Source organism: Chelonoidis abingdonii, chromosome 21, assembly GCF_003597395.2.
Source record: "Chelonoidis abingdonii isolate Lonesome George chromosome 21, CheloAbing_2.0, whole genome shotgun sequence".
NCBI lineage: Eukaryota > Metazoa > Chordata > Testudines > Testudinidae > Chelonoidis > Chelonoidis abingdonii.
Genome location: NC_133789.1, coordinates 5,926,517 through 5,942,932, shown reverse-complemented (window position 1 = coordinate 5,942,932; position 16,416 = coordinate 5,926,517). Strand labels below are relative to the sequence as shown.

The 16,416-nt window shown below is 47.4% G+C and overlaps 1 protein-coding gene across 1 annotated transcript in view; it reads left to right on the top strand.

Annotated features, from left to right (window-relative positions):
- Positions 1-239: 239 nt before the first annotated feature.
- SKAP1 (src kinase associated phosphoprotein 1) overlaps positions 240-16,416 on the top strand; it is a 232,582-nt gene continuing 216,405 nt past the window's right edge. Inside the window, exons 1-2 of the mRNA XM_032791434.2 lie at positions 240-363; positions 9,242-9,347. Of these exons, the coding sequence (XP_032647325.1) occupies positions 315-363; positions 9,242-9,347 (155 nt within the window). The 5' untranslated portion in view covers positions 240-314. The remainder of the gene's footprint in view (positions 364-9,241; positions 9,348-16,416) is intronic.

Below are 16,416 nucleotides of genomic sequence, written 5' to 3'. Positions count from 1 at the left end.
CAAGAGGCTGCATGGTAAACCAAGCAGATGCACCCCAGGGCTCTCCCAGACTATGGTGCAACTACAGGGGCTTGCACTGAATTTGCAAGTGCCTTTCTACTGCTGCTGCATCATGCAGGTGTTTGCAGGCTGCAATCTTGGAGTAGGTGAAACAGGAAGCACCTGAGGCAGTTCCTCTCCCTCTACAGTGCAGGGCAGGCCCCACCCTCCTTGCTTCCTCTCTTACTGGATCAGTCAGCCTCTGCACCTCAGGGACAGCAGCAGAAGCAGCCTCTGGAGATTTGTACTTGGGACTCTTCCCTTCTTTCTTCCTGATGCAGATGCCCCCCATCATCCCTGAGGAGATTCAGAGGCTCCTTGAAGGTAACCCAGTTCTCTTCTGTCTCAGCTAAATGAGGAGAATTTGCTAAAGTTGTTTGCTAAGTGGCTCCCGGAGGAGATGGTTCTGTAGGTTGGAGTAGGGGCTTCTCCTTCTGAGGAGGAGAGGGGTTCCAGGCCACTAGCTTGCATAGGCCTCTCCCCCTTCCAGCTGAGGATGTTGAGGGGAATGTGGCCTGACCTGACCTGGTGCTTCTGGGATTATCTCTGTGTGCCTTGGAATGATTCCATGTCAGAAAGGGGGATGAGAATATGGCCTAGGGGATGGAGCACTGGAGTAAGACTCAGGAGGCCTAGGTTCCATTCCTAGCTCTGCCACTGACCTAGTGGGTGACCTTGGGCAAATCACTTCATGGCTCTATGCCTCAATTTCCCCATCTGTAAAATGAGGATCATGACATCGACCTCCTTTGTAAAGTGCTCTGAGATCTACTGATGGAAAAACACCATATAGGAGATGGGTGTTACTGTTCCGTATTGGGAGGGCTAGTTTTGGAAGGTAATGGCATTGGTGGGGCATTGATGTTCCGATGTGGGGTGAAGCTGCCCCCAAAGTATCATGCAGACAGGTTTGGATGCGTCTTCGGCATGTGACGGGATCTTAGTGCAGTGGAGTTGTGCCCGTTTGGCACATGGCAATATTCGGGGGCAATGACCAAGATTGCCCTGTTGGGACAAATTCCCAATGTAAGTAGCAACTCTATAGGAAACAGTGGGCTTCCAGTCCTCCAAGGAGACTGTGAAAATTGTACTAGCTTTAATTTCTGCCTCTGGTTACAAACATGGTGCTAAACTTTCTACTGCTAAGTATCCTAACTGACAAACCTACCGGGGATGCAGCTGGTAGCCTTGACCTTGTTAGACGCATAACTGCAGCAGCATGACGTGTGTGGGTAGTTTTAAAATCTGTTTCCCTTTATTTCTTCACAAATGTCGAGGGACTCTTATTCTTCATTTATTAAAACCAATGCATAGACTGAGCAGTTATAATTCTGGCCCGTTCTATCTGCAGATCCCTAAACACACTACAAACGTGACCTGGTTAGCACCTCACAGACCCTTACAAATATTAGTGAGAACTCTCTTATAATGATACTGTAATATGGTGACTAAAGGCTCTGGGAAAATTTCCCACGTCTACAGGTGTCCGTTTCAGCACCAGGGATGGATCTATGTTGCTTCCATGCTTAGCTGTGCCTAATGCATCTTATTCCCAATTTAGCTCACTCCAGTTGTTTGGGGCCTGGGCACTTAAGTTGAAATCGGAGGATTTATTTTTTTAAAGGCAGTTAAGAGTTGTTTCCGATCTTACACCCGACCCTGAGTTCCCCTTCCAACTTGTATGGTATAACAGTCCCTTTTAATTCCCTATTTCTCTCCCCTGTTATGCTGTGACCGGGTGGGGCTGGAACAATTTGTATAGTGGGAGTGCTGAGAGCCATTGAACCAAACTGTATATAATAGAAACCATTGCAAGCCAGGGGGTGTGGCTGCACCCCTAGTTCCAGCACCTATGGCTATGACACTCTCTCACACACACACACTGTTCATAAATTTTGATACGGCCCGTTTAATCCAGAGCACTGCTAACAGGTCTCCCCTGCCATGCTCACTGCAGTACACTTCCAAGTGCTGGATCCCCATTCCAGTAGTAGCTAGGAGTACTGACTTTCTCCCCTTCTGGGACATGCAAAGCTTTCAGCCTGGAGATGGGTCTCATTTGAGAGCGAGTGTAGCATACAGGCCCATCAAAGCTCGCTTTCAAATGGGTTGTGTCTGTCCCCCAGCTGTACATGTGAATTTCCTGTTCTTTATTTTTAATCATGAGGCTGCAGTGAAGTTCACCCCTCTTTGCATTTTTGATGTGCAGCCCTTTATTGTTCAGAGCTGACACTTCTGTAAACAACTCATTTCAGCACCTGCCACCTCCCTTTGAACTTAGATTATTTTCTTGTTAGCTGCCTGTTTTTAATTGAAGTCTTCAGATCTCCTTCTAAAGCAGAGCCTTCGTCTGCTGACAAGTATAGCAGGCTATGAATGGAGATTAATTGCATGTCACATACTTCTGTATCAAACTAGCTGCATCTTAACAATCTATACAGTGGTCGGGCCTTTCTGTACTTAAGGAGGATTCCAGCTACTTAGGCACTCAGGCTGTTTCTGTGTTTGCAAAGTGTATCCTCAGGAGAGTTTATTTAAAATCAAGATCAGAAATAAGACACCAAGAACGTACTGAGAGCTTCATCCAGTAATATTCATTTTCTGATATTAAAGGTATACGCTCCTGCATAACTCAGGGATGCCTTGGTGCCATCCATAAGACACAAGAGTAGCTAATGAATGGCTTGTTAGTGACAGTGGTGCTATTGTGATAGCTAATAGGGGTTCAACCGCTGTGGGCTCAAAGCTATTTACTACCTTGCATTCTCTCTCTGGAGTTAGGCACCAATCCGGCAAATGCTTAAGTCTGCGCTTAACTTCCACCCGCCAATAGCCCTGTTGAAGCCTTGTGCATTATTATCATTGAAGTGTCACCCATGTGAATCAAGTTCAGCACCAGCGTCAGTGTCTGCAGATTTGGGACCCTAGTTTTTGGCTCAAAGTCTAAACACGTTCTATGAAATCTTTTTTTCTTGATATTTAAAAGTTCCTTCCCCATGCACGTTTTTTATTTTTGTCTCTGCTTTCAAACCAAGGTGTTTAAAAAAAAAAAAAAAATATCCCTGTTTCTCAGCAGGGTGACTAACCCACAAAAACTCCAGAGTGCTGTTTGGTTTGCAGACATGCTGGAGATGTGGGTAAACCATGGCATATCCCCAAAGTGCCTCTGCCTGCTGGCCCTATTCTTATGAGCTGCAGTGTCGTGAAGCCTGTTTCTGCTGGAGTGCAGGTCCCAGGCAGAACGGAGCAGCTGGTCCGGTGCTTGTGTCAACGCACCTGCAAAGCACAACAAAGCTGGTGGGGTCTAATTTCAGGACAAGCAGCCTTGATGCTGTTGTCCCCTTTACAAATACTCTTTAACCCTTCGTCCTTCCTGAAGGAGACTAAACTGTGGACAGTGTGGAGATAGTATCACTGGACTCTCGCGTGACACGAGGTTCAGGGATAAAGCTTGAAACTCTGTGTTTAAAGCTGAAAATTCAAGGCAGTTGTTTCTGGGTCTGCCCAGACTGTCCTGCCTCAGGAGTATGGAGGCTGGTGAGGTGGTGGTTTATTCAGACCACTGCAGCAGGGCAAGGTGAAGACATCAGGGTAACTTCCTTTCTGAGCTTCAGCTCCCTTGTGGGTTTGAATCAGACTTTTGGCCAAACCCTCCTGTCTTTGCTCATGGCTAAATCATCCTTTCTGAGGAACCTGCAGATTTAGTTTCCTTATAGTCTTGTTTTGGGGAGACAAATCTGGCCCTGCAAAATTGTGGATGCCCCAAGTTCTGGAGATCTTCACGCAATCGTGCCGAAGCTCAGTGCATCCACGGTACTCTCTGGATCCCTTGGTTTCTGTAGTCCCTGTGTTAGCAGCTGCTTCCAATTCCCTCCCACTCTCACCTGGATAGGGGAGTGGGCACGGTGACGGGAGTGGTGTGGGAAGGGGAAAACAGTATCCAAGAATGCTGATGCGATCGGCACTCACCTGCATGGTTAAATCTGTGCAACTCTTTGGGGAAACCGTGCCTCTGAGTCAGTAAGTAATGTCTGGGTAGGAACTGTAGTTGGATTTAAGTGCACTGTTACAGGTGCTGTTATGTGCCCTCTGATATCTAGTTCCTGGGTAGCAGAGAGAGACACACATGTGGTATTTTAAAACCTATCATCCCCCTCATTGCTGAGTGCTGATTAGCTCCTAGAATTTAGAGCCACCATTATAACGTTATTTACTACCTGGACTTTACAAGCTGTGAAATAATTTTATGACCCTGTGCATCTCCCACTGGATTAACTGCGATCTCCTTTGCAAACTCCACTGAAGCGCTTGATGAAATTTCAGCTTTTTTTTTCCAAAAAGCAGCAGGAAATGAAAAGGAGAGTCCTGTAAACTTTCAGAGTGGATCGTGGCGAGCAATCCATAAACATCAAGAATATTGCATTACAGCTAAGCAGTAAAACTAACATCAGTGTATGATTTACTCTAGAGCTGCTTACATATTGCTCTTCTTGATCCACTTTGAAAGTTTATGGTCGGGCTTTCTTTTTCATTTCCTGGTGCTATAAACATAGCAGACGGCTCAGAAAGGGAGCTCGCTGTAGCTTGCAGGAGTGAGTGTGGTTTTATTATCATTTATCCTGCAGCTGATCCACACAGACTCCCTGGTAAGTAAATCCCATATTACAGCTAATCTCACACTCATGGAGTTAATCTACCTTTAAAAATGGCAGAGGGATGCAACTTGTATTTATATTTTTATGACGAGGGTGCACACTTCTCATTTTTGTCTCCACTCGTGTTAGCTGTGGAAATATGGTCCATACAATCGTTTTCCCTTAAGACCCTCTTTATGACTTGTTTCTGCTGTGCTGCTTACAGGGAAATGAGATGACTTATATGTAATAACTTGCCTGCTTTAGTGCTGGTCCCCTATCGTTGTCGACTGATCTGTCCTTCGACTGTGAGCTGCTCAGAGCAGGGACTGTCCTTCTTAGTGTTTGGAAAGCACCTAGCTGGCATTACCATAAATCCGCCTTCAGTGGTTTGTGCCTGGCTTCCCGAATGGCAGTATTGGGCTTCTCCTGGGCCAGTGGTACCATGCCTCTGTTTCACAAGCTAAATTCCTACAGACAGTGTGGGGTTTACAATGGTGCCAGTGGCTCCAGGGAGCCAGGCCCATGCTCAGAAGGGGTCCTGGCCTGCTCCACTTGTACTGCGCCCTGACATCCCGCCAGCCTGCTGACTCCTCCCCTCCCATCACTTGCTCCTCAGGCTGAGGGCTCCTCTCCACCTCCTGGCCCCACACCCCTGCTCCTCTCTGCCCCCTGGCCAGACCCCAGTACACCTCTGGCTCCAGGCAGTCTCTGCTTCCCACCACCTGTGGTGTCCCACCTGTCTCCACAGAGCTGAGCTGCCTGGAACTGGGGCAGAAGCCTGGCCAGTCTCAGCTAGTTGTGGCGGGTGACAATGTAGGGGGATTGCCTGGGCCCCTCCAGGGAAAGTGCATCTTGAGGGACCTGGCCGGGTCCTGACTTGGCAGATTGCACCACTCCTGAGAGGCCAGAGCAATTCCCGGCCCCGCTGCTGGTTCAGCCTGGCAGACAGTTGCCTCCCAGCAGGGCTGGTGAGTGTGGCCAGGAGGCAGGGTGTTGGGGAGTGAGTCTCTTGGGAGTCTGGGGAGTGGTGCTGGGCTGTAAGGGGGTGGAGAAGATCTCTGTGTTGGGGCACTAGGGAGTGGGGGTTTGGTGTGGGGTGCTGGGCAATTGTGGTGGGGCTGGACAGGGGTGGTGATGTGCAAGGTGCTGTGCATATGTGTGTGGGGATGATGCAGGGAAAAGCAGGTCCGGAGGGGCTGTGGCCACAGAGAATCGGAGGAGAGGGGTTCTGGCGTTGGATGCGGGGGGTTGTATGGTGCAGCATTGGCCTGCCCCGTGAGGGGAAGGGGGAGGCTGGCAGCACAGGGCCGGTTGGGCCACTGTGTGTCTGGCAACTGCTGGTTTGTAAATGGTGCACTTGCCTTGGGCGGAGCAGGGCCACCCCTGTCATGCCCCTTTGCCCCTGGCTGGCCCCTTGCTCTGGGGACCGACCTCCCCACGCTGTGTTCCATTGCTTACATGGGAGCCCACAAATATATTTGGCTCCAGGCCACAAAAGGTTAATCCGGCCCTGCCTATAGGCGTAGGAAATGAAACGTGGCCCAAGGGATAGGGGGCTTGCCTGGAACTTCAGAAACCTAGATCCAGCTGCCTGCTTTCCCACGCATCTCCTGCGTGACCGTGGGCAGGTCATTTAATCTCTCTGGCCCAGATTCTTAAATGTATTTAAGTGCCTAACTCTCACCAATTTAAATAGGCTCAAGCACGTAAACACCTCTATAGATAGGGAAGCTGAGGCCCTAATCCTCAAAGTGCAGACAACAGCACTTCCGTACCTCGAAGGGGCGTTCTGAGTTTAAAGATTGTGAGGGGCTCAGCTCCTAGGCTAAAGCGGGCCGTCTACCTAAGGCAGACCTAGGAAAGCTGCCCTAATGATGGATTAACAAGACACAGCTGCTTCTCGGGACTCTAATTGTGGGATAAAGGAAGGCAGCTGTGCTCTTGCCAGGACACAGGGAAAGCAGGTATGTCATGTTAAGCCTTGTCCTAATGGAAGTGCCTGCTCTGTAGAAGGGGGCACTGGGAGAGAGGGCTGTGACAGGAAATGAGGAGAAAACAGTAAGCCAGAGAAGGCGGGAAGAGCCTGGATTTGGCATAAGCGTATTTGTTAACTTGAGTATTACTTTGGCTGGCAACTGGAAATGGATGGCTTCAGCTGAAGGAATCCAACCCAGGAGGGAACTCTCTGTTTCAGAAACTAGAAGTAATGTGGGCTGAGCCCACTTGTACAAAAACAATTTGTAAAAACAACTTCCAGGCTTCCTGAGTCCCGCTCGCTGGCTGCTTCACAGGTCAGGCAGGAGTAGCACCTGGTCTTCTGGCTGCAGGTATGTGCCCAGAGGTCTCTTCCTCTGGACTTAGGTACCCGCTTCATCCCAGACTGTGAATTCTATACTAAAGAGTTCTGGCACCTTCTGCATTCTTTTGGTGCACCTTTGAATGTCTCTCAGAGCAGATGGTAGAAGGAAATTAAGGTTGATAAGAGAGACAGAAAAGGATATTCCTCTAAATGCCATTTTGATCTCGAGAACATGCTACGCACTTGCCGGTGGAGTAGTTAATGTTTTAAAGAGCTGTGTGAACTCCTAGGGTGTACTAAAGAGAGAGCACTCCTTTTGGGGGCGGGGCAAACTTTCATGTAGCAGGGGTGTAAAAATTTGGAAGCCTGGCCAGCAGGATATTAAACTCTCATTAGTGTCACAGTTAGGGGTGTGCTAGAATTCGTGTGGGCCGATACACTGCGACTTACATCAGTGCGGGATTGATTCTAGTCTCTGCTTTGCCAGCATATACTGGCAGCAACGCTGTTGTAACGTGTGGCAGTATATTGGCATGAGATCAGAACTGGGTGTTGGTAGCAATCATTCATTTTTGAGTTCTCTGGAAGGGAAGCCGATATCCATGCAAACAGAAGATGTTTGATCGTAAATCAGAAAACAGTGGGAATAAGTAGTATCTGGGATACTTTCACAAGCAAAAAATATTTTTTTTTCCAGGTGAGTTGTCCTAGCTCATCTGAACCAAGAACATACAGTTCTCTGGGTATTGGAATATTGCACATGAAGCAGTTTGGCTAATAGTGCAGATCAGCCCATCTAAATGCATGTAGTTTGAGGTTTAACGCTCATTCCTTCTTTTAAACCATCTTTTGTGCCTACCGTCTCACGTGAAATAAACAAAGGCTATGGTTCCTCTTGTGTTTCACCTATAACTATGAAGAGGGTCATATGTTGTATCACAACGTATATTGGATGTGACCACAAATAACCTATTGTTTGCTCCTGTCCCTTTAAAGAGAAGCTTGGTTCTGTGTTTTTTCCTACGGTTGTCTCTTTATTTCCGTGAAGTGTAGGTGGTTACCCAGCGTCTGAATCTGAACGACACCACAGCTCCTTCTTCCTGTCTGTTTACTGCTGAAACCCAGACCCCTTGGAGATCCATGTGGTCCAAGACTGGGCAGCTTACATGAATGTCAAGCAAAAAAAAAACAGATGTGAATCCATGCAGTGGGACTCAGCATCCCACACATGGGAGCCTTTTCCAAAGGAACAATGGCTTGAGGGAGTGGGTGTGGCATTGGGTCAGTACATGGCATGAATATGCAAGGCCAAGAATTGGATTAGGGGCCTGGTGCAGGGCATTTATTAACACCTCCCTTAATCCTGCAATACCCAGCAGTGGACGCGCTGCTTGGAGACCCTGTGCCAGCTGGGGCTCTGGAATCCCTCTCCCTCAGCTCTTTTCAGTTACCCACAAGCTCATTCTTCTTGTTCATGCTCTGCTCTGCTTTGGGACCGACTCTGTTCTCATTGACTTCCATGGTGTGTTTTGCCGTTGATTTCAGCAGGAACAGAACCGGACCCTTTGTGAGGAGTGGGTCCAAAACACTCATATTCAGCTTCCTACTTCATTTTCCATTCTCTTATTTTTTTTTCCTTCCGCACTTTTCTTTCCATTGTGGCTCTTTCTGTTTCAGCCCCTCTCGTGCCCCCAATTTCAATTTGTAACGTTGGGTATGTCTCCCCAGCGTGCGAGCTTGAATCCAACTACTGTGGGGAATAATGGGAACGAAGGCCACGAAGGTTAGCAAGTCGAGTACTTCTGCAGGGTCCATGCTAGCCACGCTGAAGTCCAGATTGTGCTATTGTTACCTGTGCTAGCCGGTGCACAACTCTGGTAGACATGCCCTTTTGTTCTTTGTGCTGATCCTTGTCTTGTTTCACTTCTGTGGTGGTCAGGTTTCTTTATGGTTCCTTGCTGGTTTTTTCCCCCACAAGCAAACCTAGTTCCAGATGCTGCTCAAGACCATCTCCTGCCTTAGGCAAAACTTCAGTGTATCGCCCTGGCCCACCAGTGTGATTGCTTTTACTAGTTACGGACCCTCTCCAATAGAAGAGCCTTCAGGTTGACTGTCTTTACCGTAGGTTGTTTGATCACGTGCTCTCAGAGGCTTTCAATGGACCATTCTGCGTACTTTGCTTACTTGAAAACAGTTTTCCTCCTAATCGAGTTCTTGCCCACTACCCGTGTGGTTTCCTGACGCTTGTAACTTTCCTCCCTAACAGATACAGAAGGTTACCTGGCGGACGGGCTGCAGAATGAGAACCTGAGCGCTAGAGCCAGAGACCAGAGACAGGCGATTCTGGTCGGCTTCCGGCAAGTCAAGGCCAGGTTGGTGGTTTTCTGCACTATGTTCCGATGGGCACAGAATTGCCAGGGTTCTGGGTGCAAAGTAGCAGGACTGCAATGGGTAGCCCCATGTCTTGTTGTACCGGTTGGACACCCACAGCAGGGCTCTGAGGGGTGCTTCAAAAAGTGCCATTAGCCTAATGAGCAAGGAGGCCTGGATCCAGAAAAGGTATTTGGGCTCTGAACTTTCACTGATTGGAAATCAGTGAGGTAGGTGCCAATTACCTATGTGGGTCTGTTCTCTGAAGGAGCAGTTGTATGAACCTATGGGTGTCTGCTGCATGTTGCATTGACAAATGCTGCAGGAGTGTTTAAGCTATGCAAGAACGTGTGTATGAGGCAAGCTACTACCTGCCAGCATTTTTCAGACTGCAACCAATTTTCTTCTCTTTTATATAAATGGAGATATATCTATCTCATAGAGCTGGAAAGGACCTTGAAAGGTCATTGAGTCCAGTCTCCTGCCTTCACTAGCAGGACCAAGTACTGTCCCTGACAGATTTTTGTTTCTTTTGTTCCAGATTCCCTAAATGGCCCCCTCAAGGATAGAACTCACAACCTTTTGGTTTGGCAGGCGAATGCTCAAACCACCGAGCGATCCCTTGCTCCCCCCCTTTTAGGGCAGGGATGATGCCTTGTTTTGTGTTTGCACCGCTCCTATAATGATACCTGGCTCTTTTTAATCAGTAGATCTCAAAGTCCTTTACACAAGAGGTCAACAGCATTAGCCACATTTTACAGATGGGGAAACCAAGGCACAGGGAGGGAAGTGACTCCGCCACTGGATGATCGGGGGCAGGTCAGGAATTGAACCTGCCTCTCCTGATCTCTGGTCTATGGCTCTATCCGCTAAACCACACTCCCCTTCCTAGGACACTGGTGGTGTCAGAAATAAATCATACAATGAATATTTGTCCTTCATGGAGGTTTTGAAAACAAGCCTGAATATTCATACATGTGAATAAGTTGCTTTTCCTCATACCAAATTGGAAGAGTGAGCATTTGCCCACTCTGCTGACCTGTTGCTAAAGGCGTACATAAGAATGGCCATAGTGGGTCAGACCAAAGGTCCATCTAGCCCATCTACTGACAGTAGCCAATGCCAGGTGCCCCAGAGGGAATGAATAGAACAGGGAATCATCAAGTGATCCATCCCCTGTCAGTCATTCCCAGCTTCTGACAAACAGAGGCTAGACACACCATCCCTGCCCATCTGGGCTAATAGCCACTGATGGATCTATCCTCTATGAATTTATCTAGTTCTTTTTTTGAACACTGTTATAGTCTTGGCCTTCACAACCTCCTCTGGCAAGAAGTTCCGTAGGCTGATTGTGCGTTGTGTGACGAAATACTTGCTTTTGTTAATTTCATTTGGTGAGCGTGTGTGTGTGTGTGTGTGTGTGTGTGTGTGTGTGTGTGTGTGTGTGTTTCAGAGGTACAGCCCAAGCCTTAGTGCTTAGGGGTATCTAATGCCTGGGTTATGACCTTTTACAGAGACAAGGGTTACCATCTGCAAAGTTCAGGGCTAGCTCTGAATTTGGATTCCAGGATCCTCACATCTCTGAGGATACTTGGGTTCAGGACTCTGGCACAGGGCCAAAGTGTGAAGTGAATTACTCTGTTTGGGGTTTAAACAAACATGCCCTGTGCTGACTTGCTGGGGGAAATTCTTTCCCTTGCAATCGCACAGATGGAGAAGAGTCCGTGAGGGCTAAGATAGATAAGGCCATGGAAGATGAGTTCTGCCTGTGGTTTTCAGCTGGAGATATGCCCCAGAACTTGGTGATAGTTCTGTCTTTATAGGATGTGAACCGTAGCATTGGGATAGTAAAGATCTGATGATAAAACATCGGGGGGTGACCAGTCTAGGCATCCAGTTTAAATAAAACTACAGCTGAGTCCCTGAGACAGAGTGTTTTATCCTTTGGAAGGGCACAGCTGGATTCTATTCCCCACAGTCCTGCTGAAGAACTTTGCAAGATGCCCCGCTGTATCTTAATCGATCTTTCTTACTGGCTAATTAAGCATCAGTTTTATTCAGCAACTCGGGACTGTGTAATTATCAGCTTGGGTTGCCCTGAATAATTGAAGCAAGCTGAATGTGGGAAAAGATGGGAGCCTTCAGAAAATGGGGCTACAGCATCTACAACGGAGGGGTGATGTGGAAAATGATGTCCCTCAATATCTGAAAAGAAAGTGCGTTGCTCCTTGTTTCTCCTGTCAGTATAACTGGCTGGCAGTGTTCACCTGAAGCACCCCCACTCTGTTAGCATATATTCATCCTGTTGGGACAGAGACAATTGGAGCAGGATTACCAACTGAAGCATTCAGAAATCATGAGTTCTGTGTCACCCTGGAGGATGGTTTAAAATATGGGATTTAAAAAATAATGAACTTGGGGTCCTTTTGTTTGGCTTCTGAGGTGAGTGTCTTGAAGTTTCACATCGCAGAGCATCTCTTTGCAACCCTCAAGACAATAAACTTTTTTTAAATGAAAGCTGAATTTTTCGCATAATATAATTCCAGGGGCCTGGCGTTTTGAAAAATACCAAATAGCTTGAGACTCACGATAAAATTGTGAGAGTTAGCAGTGCTGGATTGTTCTGCTCATTTAGCAAAGCAGGTGGCTTGCTACCCTACACTACCTGGACATAAAGGAGGCAGGATTAGGGGAAGAGAGAATCTAGGCTGTGGGCTGAGCATGGAATGTGCTTTGTAGTAGGTTTAGGAGAAAGTAACATATCAACATGCTAAGGACTTTGGTGCAGCCTTTGCGATATAACGGGGAGCGTGCATGGTGTTTCCTTCTCCGTATGTACGGGAGAACATGTGGGGCCCACCCCTGCTTCCTTTGAAACCAATGTAAAACTGGCCAGGGCTTTAAGAGGAGCTGGTCTCTGGAGTTATTCGCAATGGGCTTGTGTGGAGACAGAAGCAAGAAAGCATCCGTTCCAGAGCAGAGGCTGCAGTGCAGCATTGGTTTTCTGGTGGTTCTTCTCTTGCTTGCTGACGATTGGACAATAGTGTGTTTGAACATCTCTGTTCTAACCTGAAGTGTTCAGAAAAGGATTTGTGGTAGCAGCTTACTGTAATAATAGCCACTTTCTTCTTTGAAGGATCTAAACAGATCTCGTTCTCAGGGCACGGCACGGGTTAGCCTCTTCGGGGAGCATGCTGTGGTTTTTGTGGTGCATATTCAGGAAGTCATCTGCAGTCGTGTTCAGGAAGCATCTGGGTCCTTGGCGCAGGGGTCGTTCTTTCTGCTTTTCACCTCTTTGTATCATGAAAGATGACACTGGTTGTAGCACTTCGTTATGCAGATTTATAATGGAGATAAGTCACCTGCTTAACCATGAGCTAGGAGGAAGAGACATCCCTGGAAGGGAAGGGCCTCTTACAGTATGATTATTCTGAGCTGGGCTGAATAGCTGTTCCTGTAACTTGGCCTTCAGATTTTTATTCCACTGCCCTGCCAATGGTCTAATATTGTCCTCAGTGGGAGGATTGCCATTGACTTTAACATGCACAGCATTGGGCTTATGCTGCCTGTTGAGGATGTATGGAATAATTAGCTGGGAAGCAGCTTGCGGTATCTTTGTTTGAAATGTACTATGAAAAAGATTGTAGGGCATGGCAGAGGGGCTGTTGCCGTGTGACTGGGTTGCGTGGGCCTGCGTCGTTTTATTCTTAAGAATGTCTTTGGCTATTTAAAGGGACACTGTCATGTTGAAATGAAGTCAATAACAAAAAAGAGAGTGGTCTTTGGATCCTGCTCCTGCCTCTCACAGATACATGTACACCGGGCCTGGCCTGACCATGTTTTCTGGTTTCACAATCGTGTTTTCCTGTATCTATTTTCAGCTTACTCGCCCCTGTCTGCTGTGTGCAAAACGCACAAAGACAAAAGCCGCAGAATGACTTGGGGGAGAAGCAGGAGTGTAGCCCCAGAGGCTTGTGTCCTCAAAGGTATTTAGGTGCTGAACTGCTGTGGGAGTTAGGCGCCTAAATACCTTTTTGAGGATGTGAGCCTGAGTCGGTGCACGTGATTTGCAGGTCTAACAACCCTTACTCCATCTTGGCAGCTGCGTAGCACTTCTTCTGGAATATGCACAGTGTTCTGGCTGAGTTCAAGTCCTCCTCAATCTTCTATGAGTAGCTCCTTGAACAAAGTCCTTGAATTTCACTCTCCTAGAGCAGTGGTTCTGAACCAAGGGTCCAGGGTCCCCTGGGGGGCTGTGAGCAGGTTTCAGGGGGGCCTCCAAGCATTAGACTTGCTGGGGCCCAGAGCAGAAAGCCGAAGCCCAGGGCTCCAAGTTCGGCCACCCAGGCTGAAACCAAAGCCCCGGCAACTTAACTTTTTTTTTATTTTAAGAACCCCTGTCCTAGAGTATCTGTGTGTTCTTCTGCCAGTGCTTTGGGATCACCGCCTTTAGTTGTAGATGTTGCTGGCAAATAGTTAATTGACCTGGAAGCAAAGTATTTATTGGTGGTGGTGAAAATCTGCTTGCAGAGCAGCCGTTGTGGAAAAGAGAAGAGAACCTGGAACCCCTCGGGTTGTCAGACCCTTTTGTTTTGGGGACTGGCTGATGCTGCGAGTTTGTTTCAAAGCTGTTTGCTGAGAACATCAGGCTCCTGTTAGGCTGTTTTGTTGTGCCAGTTGCAGGATTAGCACCAGATGTCTGACACCTGGGAAGAATTGGATACATGACTCCACCAAGGAGCCCATCCCTCCCCTGGTCCTTTGGGAAGAACAGTAACCAAAAAACTGTCTAAATGCCGAAGTGAGGTCATCTATCAGCAAGGAGACAATTTATTTCTAGGGTGGGGGCAGGAAATAAGATTGATTATTAAAAATGGGGATAAATAATTTCTCAGTGGTCCTTTCTGAGCCAGTCAGGCGTCTAAACTCACTGTTGGAAGTGAGGTTTGCAGCAAGTGGAAACTAACTCTGCTGTTTTTCCTCTGTGAAATTGAATAATGTTAAAGGAGAGCCAGGCAGACCCAGACAGAAATGGAGAGAAGGGGTTAAATAATGTTAAGCACGACACTCTCAGAAACAAGGAAATCCAGCATGTATGCTGTAGTGCTACCTTTAACCCATCCTGCCATGATGAAGTGTAACACCAACAGACCCCAGTCGTCAATGGCGGGTGGGATCGGACCTGGGACCTCTGGAGTTTAGTGCATGAGCTAAAAGCCAACTAGCTGTTAGCTCAGGCTGTAGAGCAAACTCCTAATCTCTCTAAGTGGTCTTAGTGCCACTAAATGGGACAGAACACCACATTTAGGAAGTGTGTGGGTTACATAAACCCTGCAGTGGCCGTGGGACCCCTTCCTACTAGTCCTCCAATGAATTGCCCTGTTTCCCAGCCTTGCTACCACTGGGGGGAGCTCTAGCATGGATGTGGCACTTGGAGTATGTCAACACTGAAGCTGAGAGCAAATCTGGCTGGTGGTAGCTGGGCTGGAGCTGCAGCTCAGCCTCTTGAGCATACCTGCATAGAACCATAGAATATTAGGATTGGAAGGGACCTCAGGAGGTCATCTAGTCCAACCCCCTGCTCAAAGCAGGACCAATCCCCAGACAGATTTTTCCCCAGATCCCTAAATGGCCCCCTCAAGGATTGAGCTCACAACTCTGGGTTTAGCAGGCCAATGCTCAAACCATTGAGCTATCCCTACCCTCTGGGTCTGATCTCAGATGGCTAACCTGAGTCTGGAGTGGAGTCATAACATCCACACTGGTGGTTGTTAGCACGCTAGCTCGAATCTGACTACCTGGGCTGGGAGGCTCTCCCCCAGCTGTACTGTAGGCATACCCTTGGAGGTCTGTGGCATTTAACGGCTATGCTGTCTAGACCTGCTTGAGAAGGGTTAGGCATCCAGGAGGGTTTAATGCTGCTGCCTGGGTTTACCTAACACCCTTGGCACTTCTCTGATACCATCAGTGGGCAATCCGGTGTAGATGCAGCCATTTGACACTGTGATGAAAATTTGCATGCACTGCTTTGAGGTTTGATACCCTAGTTTAAGGAGGTGATTCAAGGATGGTCTTTGCTGCTTTGTATCTCAACCTTAGGGTCTGTCTCCACTGCGTTTTGAGGCAAGCTTCCCAGTCTGGGTCGACAGACTTGGGTCTCATGGCAGCACTATAAAAATAGCTGTATAGGCAGTGCTGGAGCTTGGGCTGAAGCCTAGGGAGGAGGCTGGGCTCCAGCCCCAGTGAGTCATGACTTCAAAGGACTGTCCACACAGCTGTTTGCCCAGCTTACCTGAATCTGTTGACCTGGGCTGGGAGATTGCCCCAAAATGCTATGAAGTGGCTCCTTTAATGTTTAACTGTAGGGACTCTGATTTTTTTTTTTGTAATTTAATTTAATTTTTTTTATTGTTTCCTTTGCATGATAGAACTGGTTTGAAAACTTTCACACTGAGTGGCTGAATCTCTGCGCAAATTTAAAAAAAAATCATTTGAAAACTTTCAAAAGCTTTTGTGTGCAAATTTTTTTCCATCAGCTGTCTGGGGTAGCTGATTTTAAAAAAAAAAACACCTTGCTGGAACATGTTTTGCTGACAGCAATATCCTGTGTGCCTTAAAATGTAAATACTTGGGAGTTTTAAAAATATGGATTCTCAACAAATTGTTCTGTCGTGGAATTCTTGTGTCCCCGAACTCCCAGTGGTTTAACTAATGAGCTCCGGTTGTTCATGGAATCTATAACAGAATTCAAACTTGCAAGTCATTACTCCAGACCTTTAAGTACGTGAGAGGAAGTGTGGTCTAGTGGATAGGGCATTAAATTGGAAGTCAGTAAACACGGGTTCTAAGACAAGTGTATCTTTGTATAGTGCGTGGAACTATAATCGGGACCCTTAGATACTACTATAATAATCATACACGTTCTGAATGATCTGTTTACACTGTAGATCACAAAGGCTTGTTCTGTTGTGTACTAAATACATTAGGGCTTTTATTTCTTTTTCAGTACAATACAGTCACGTAGCGTTGCACATCTGACCCCTTAGATGGTTTCAAGTAGTGCATTAATGC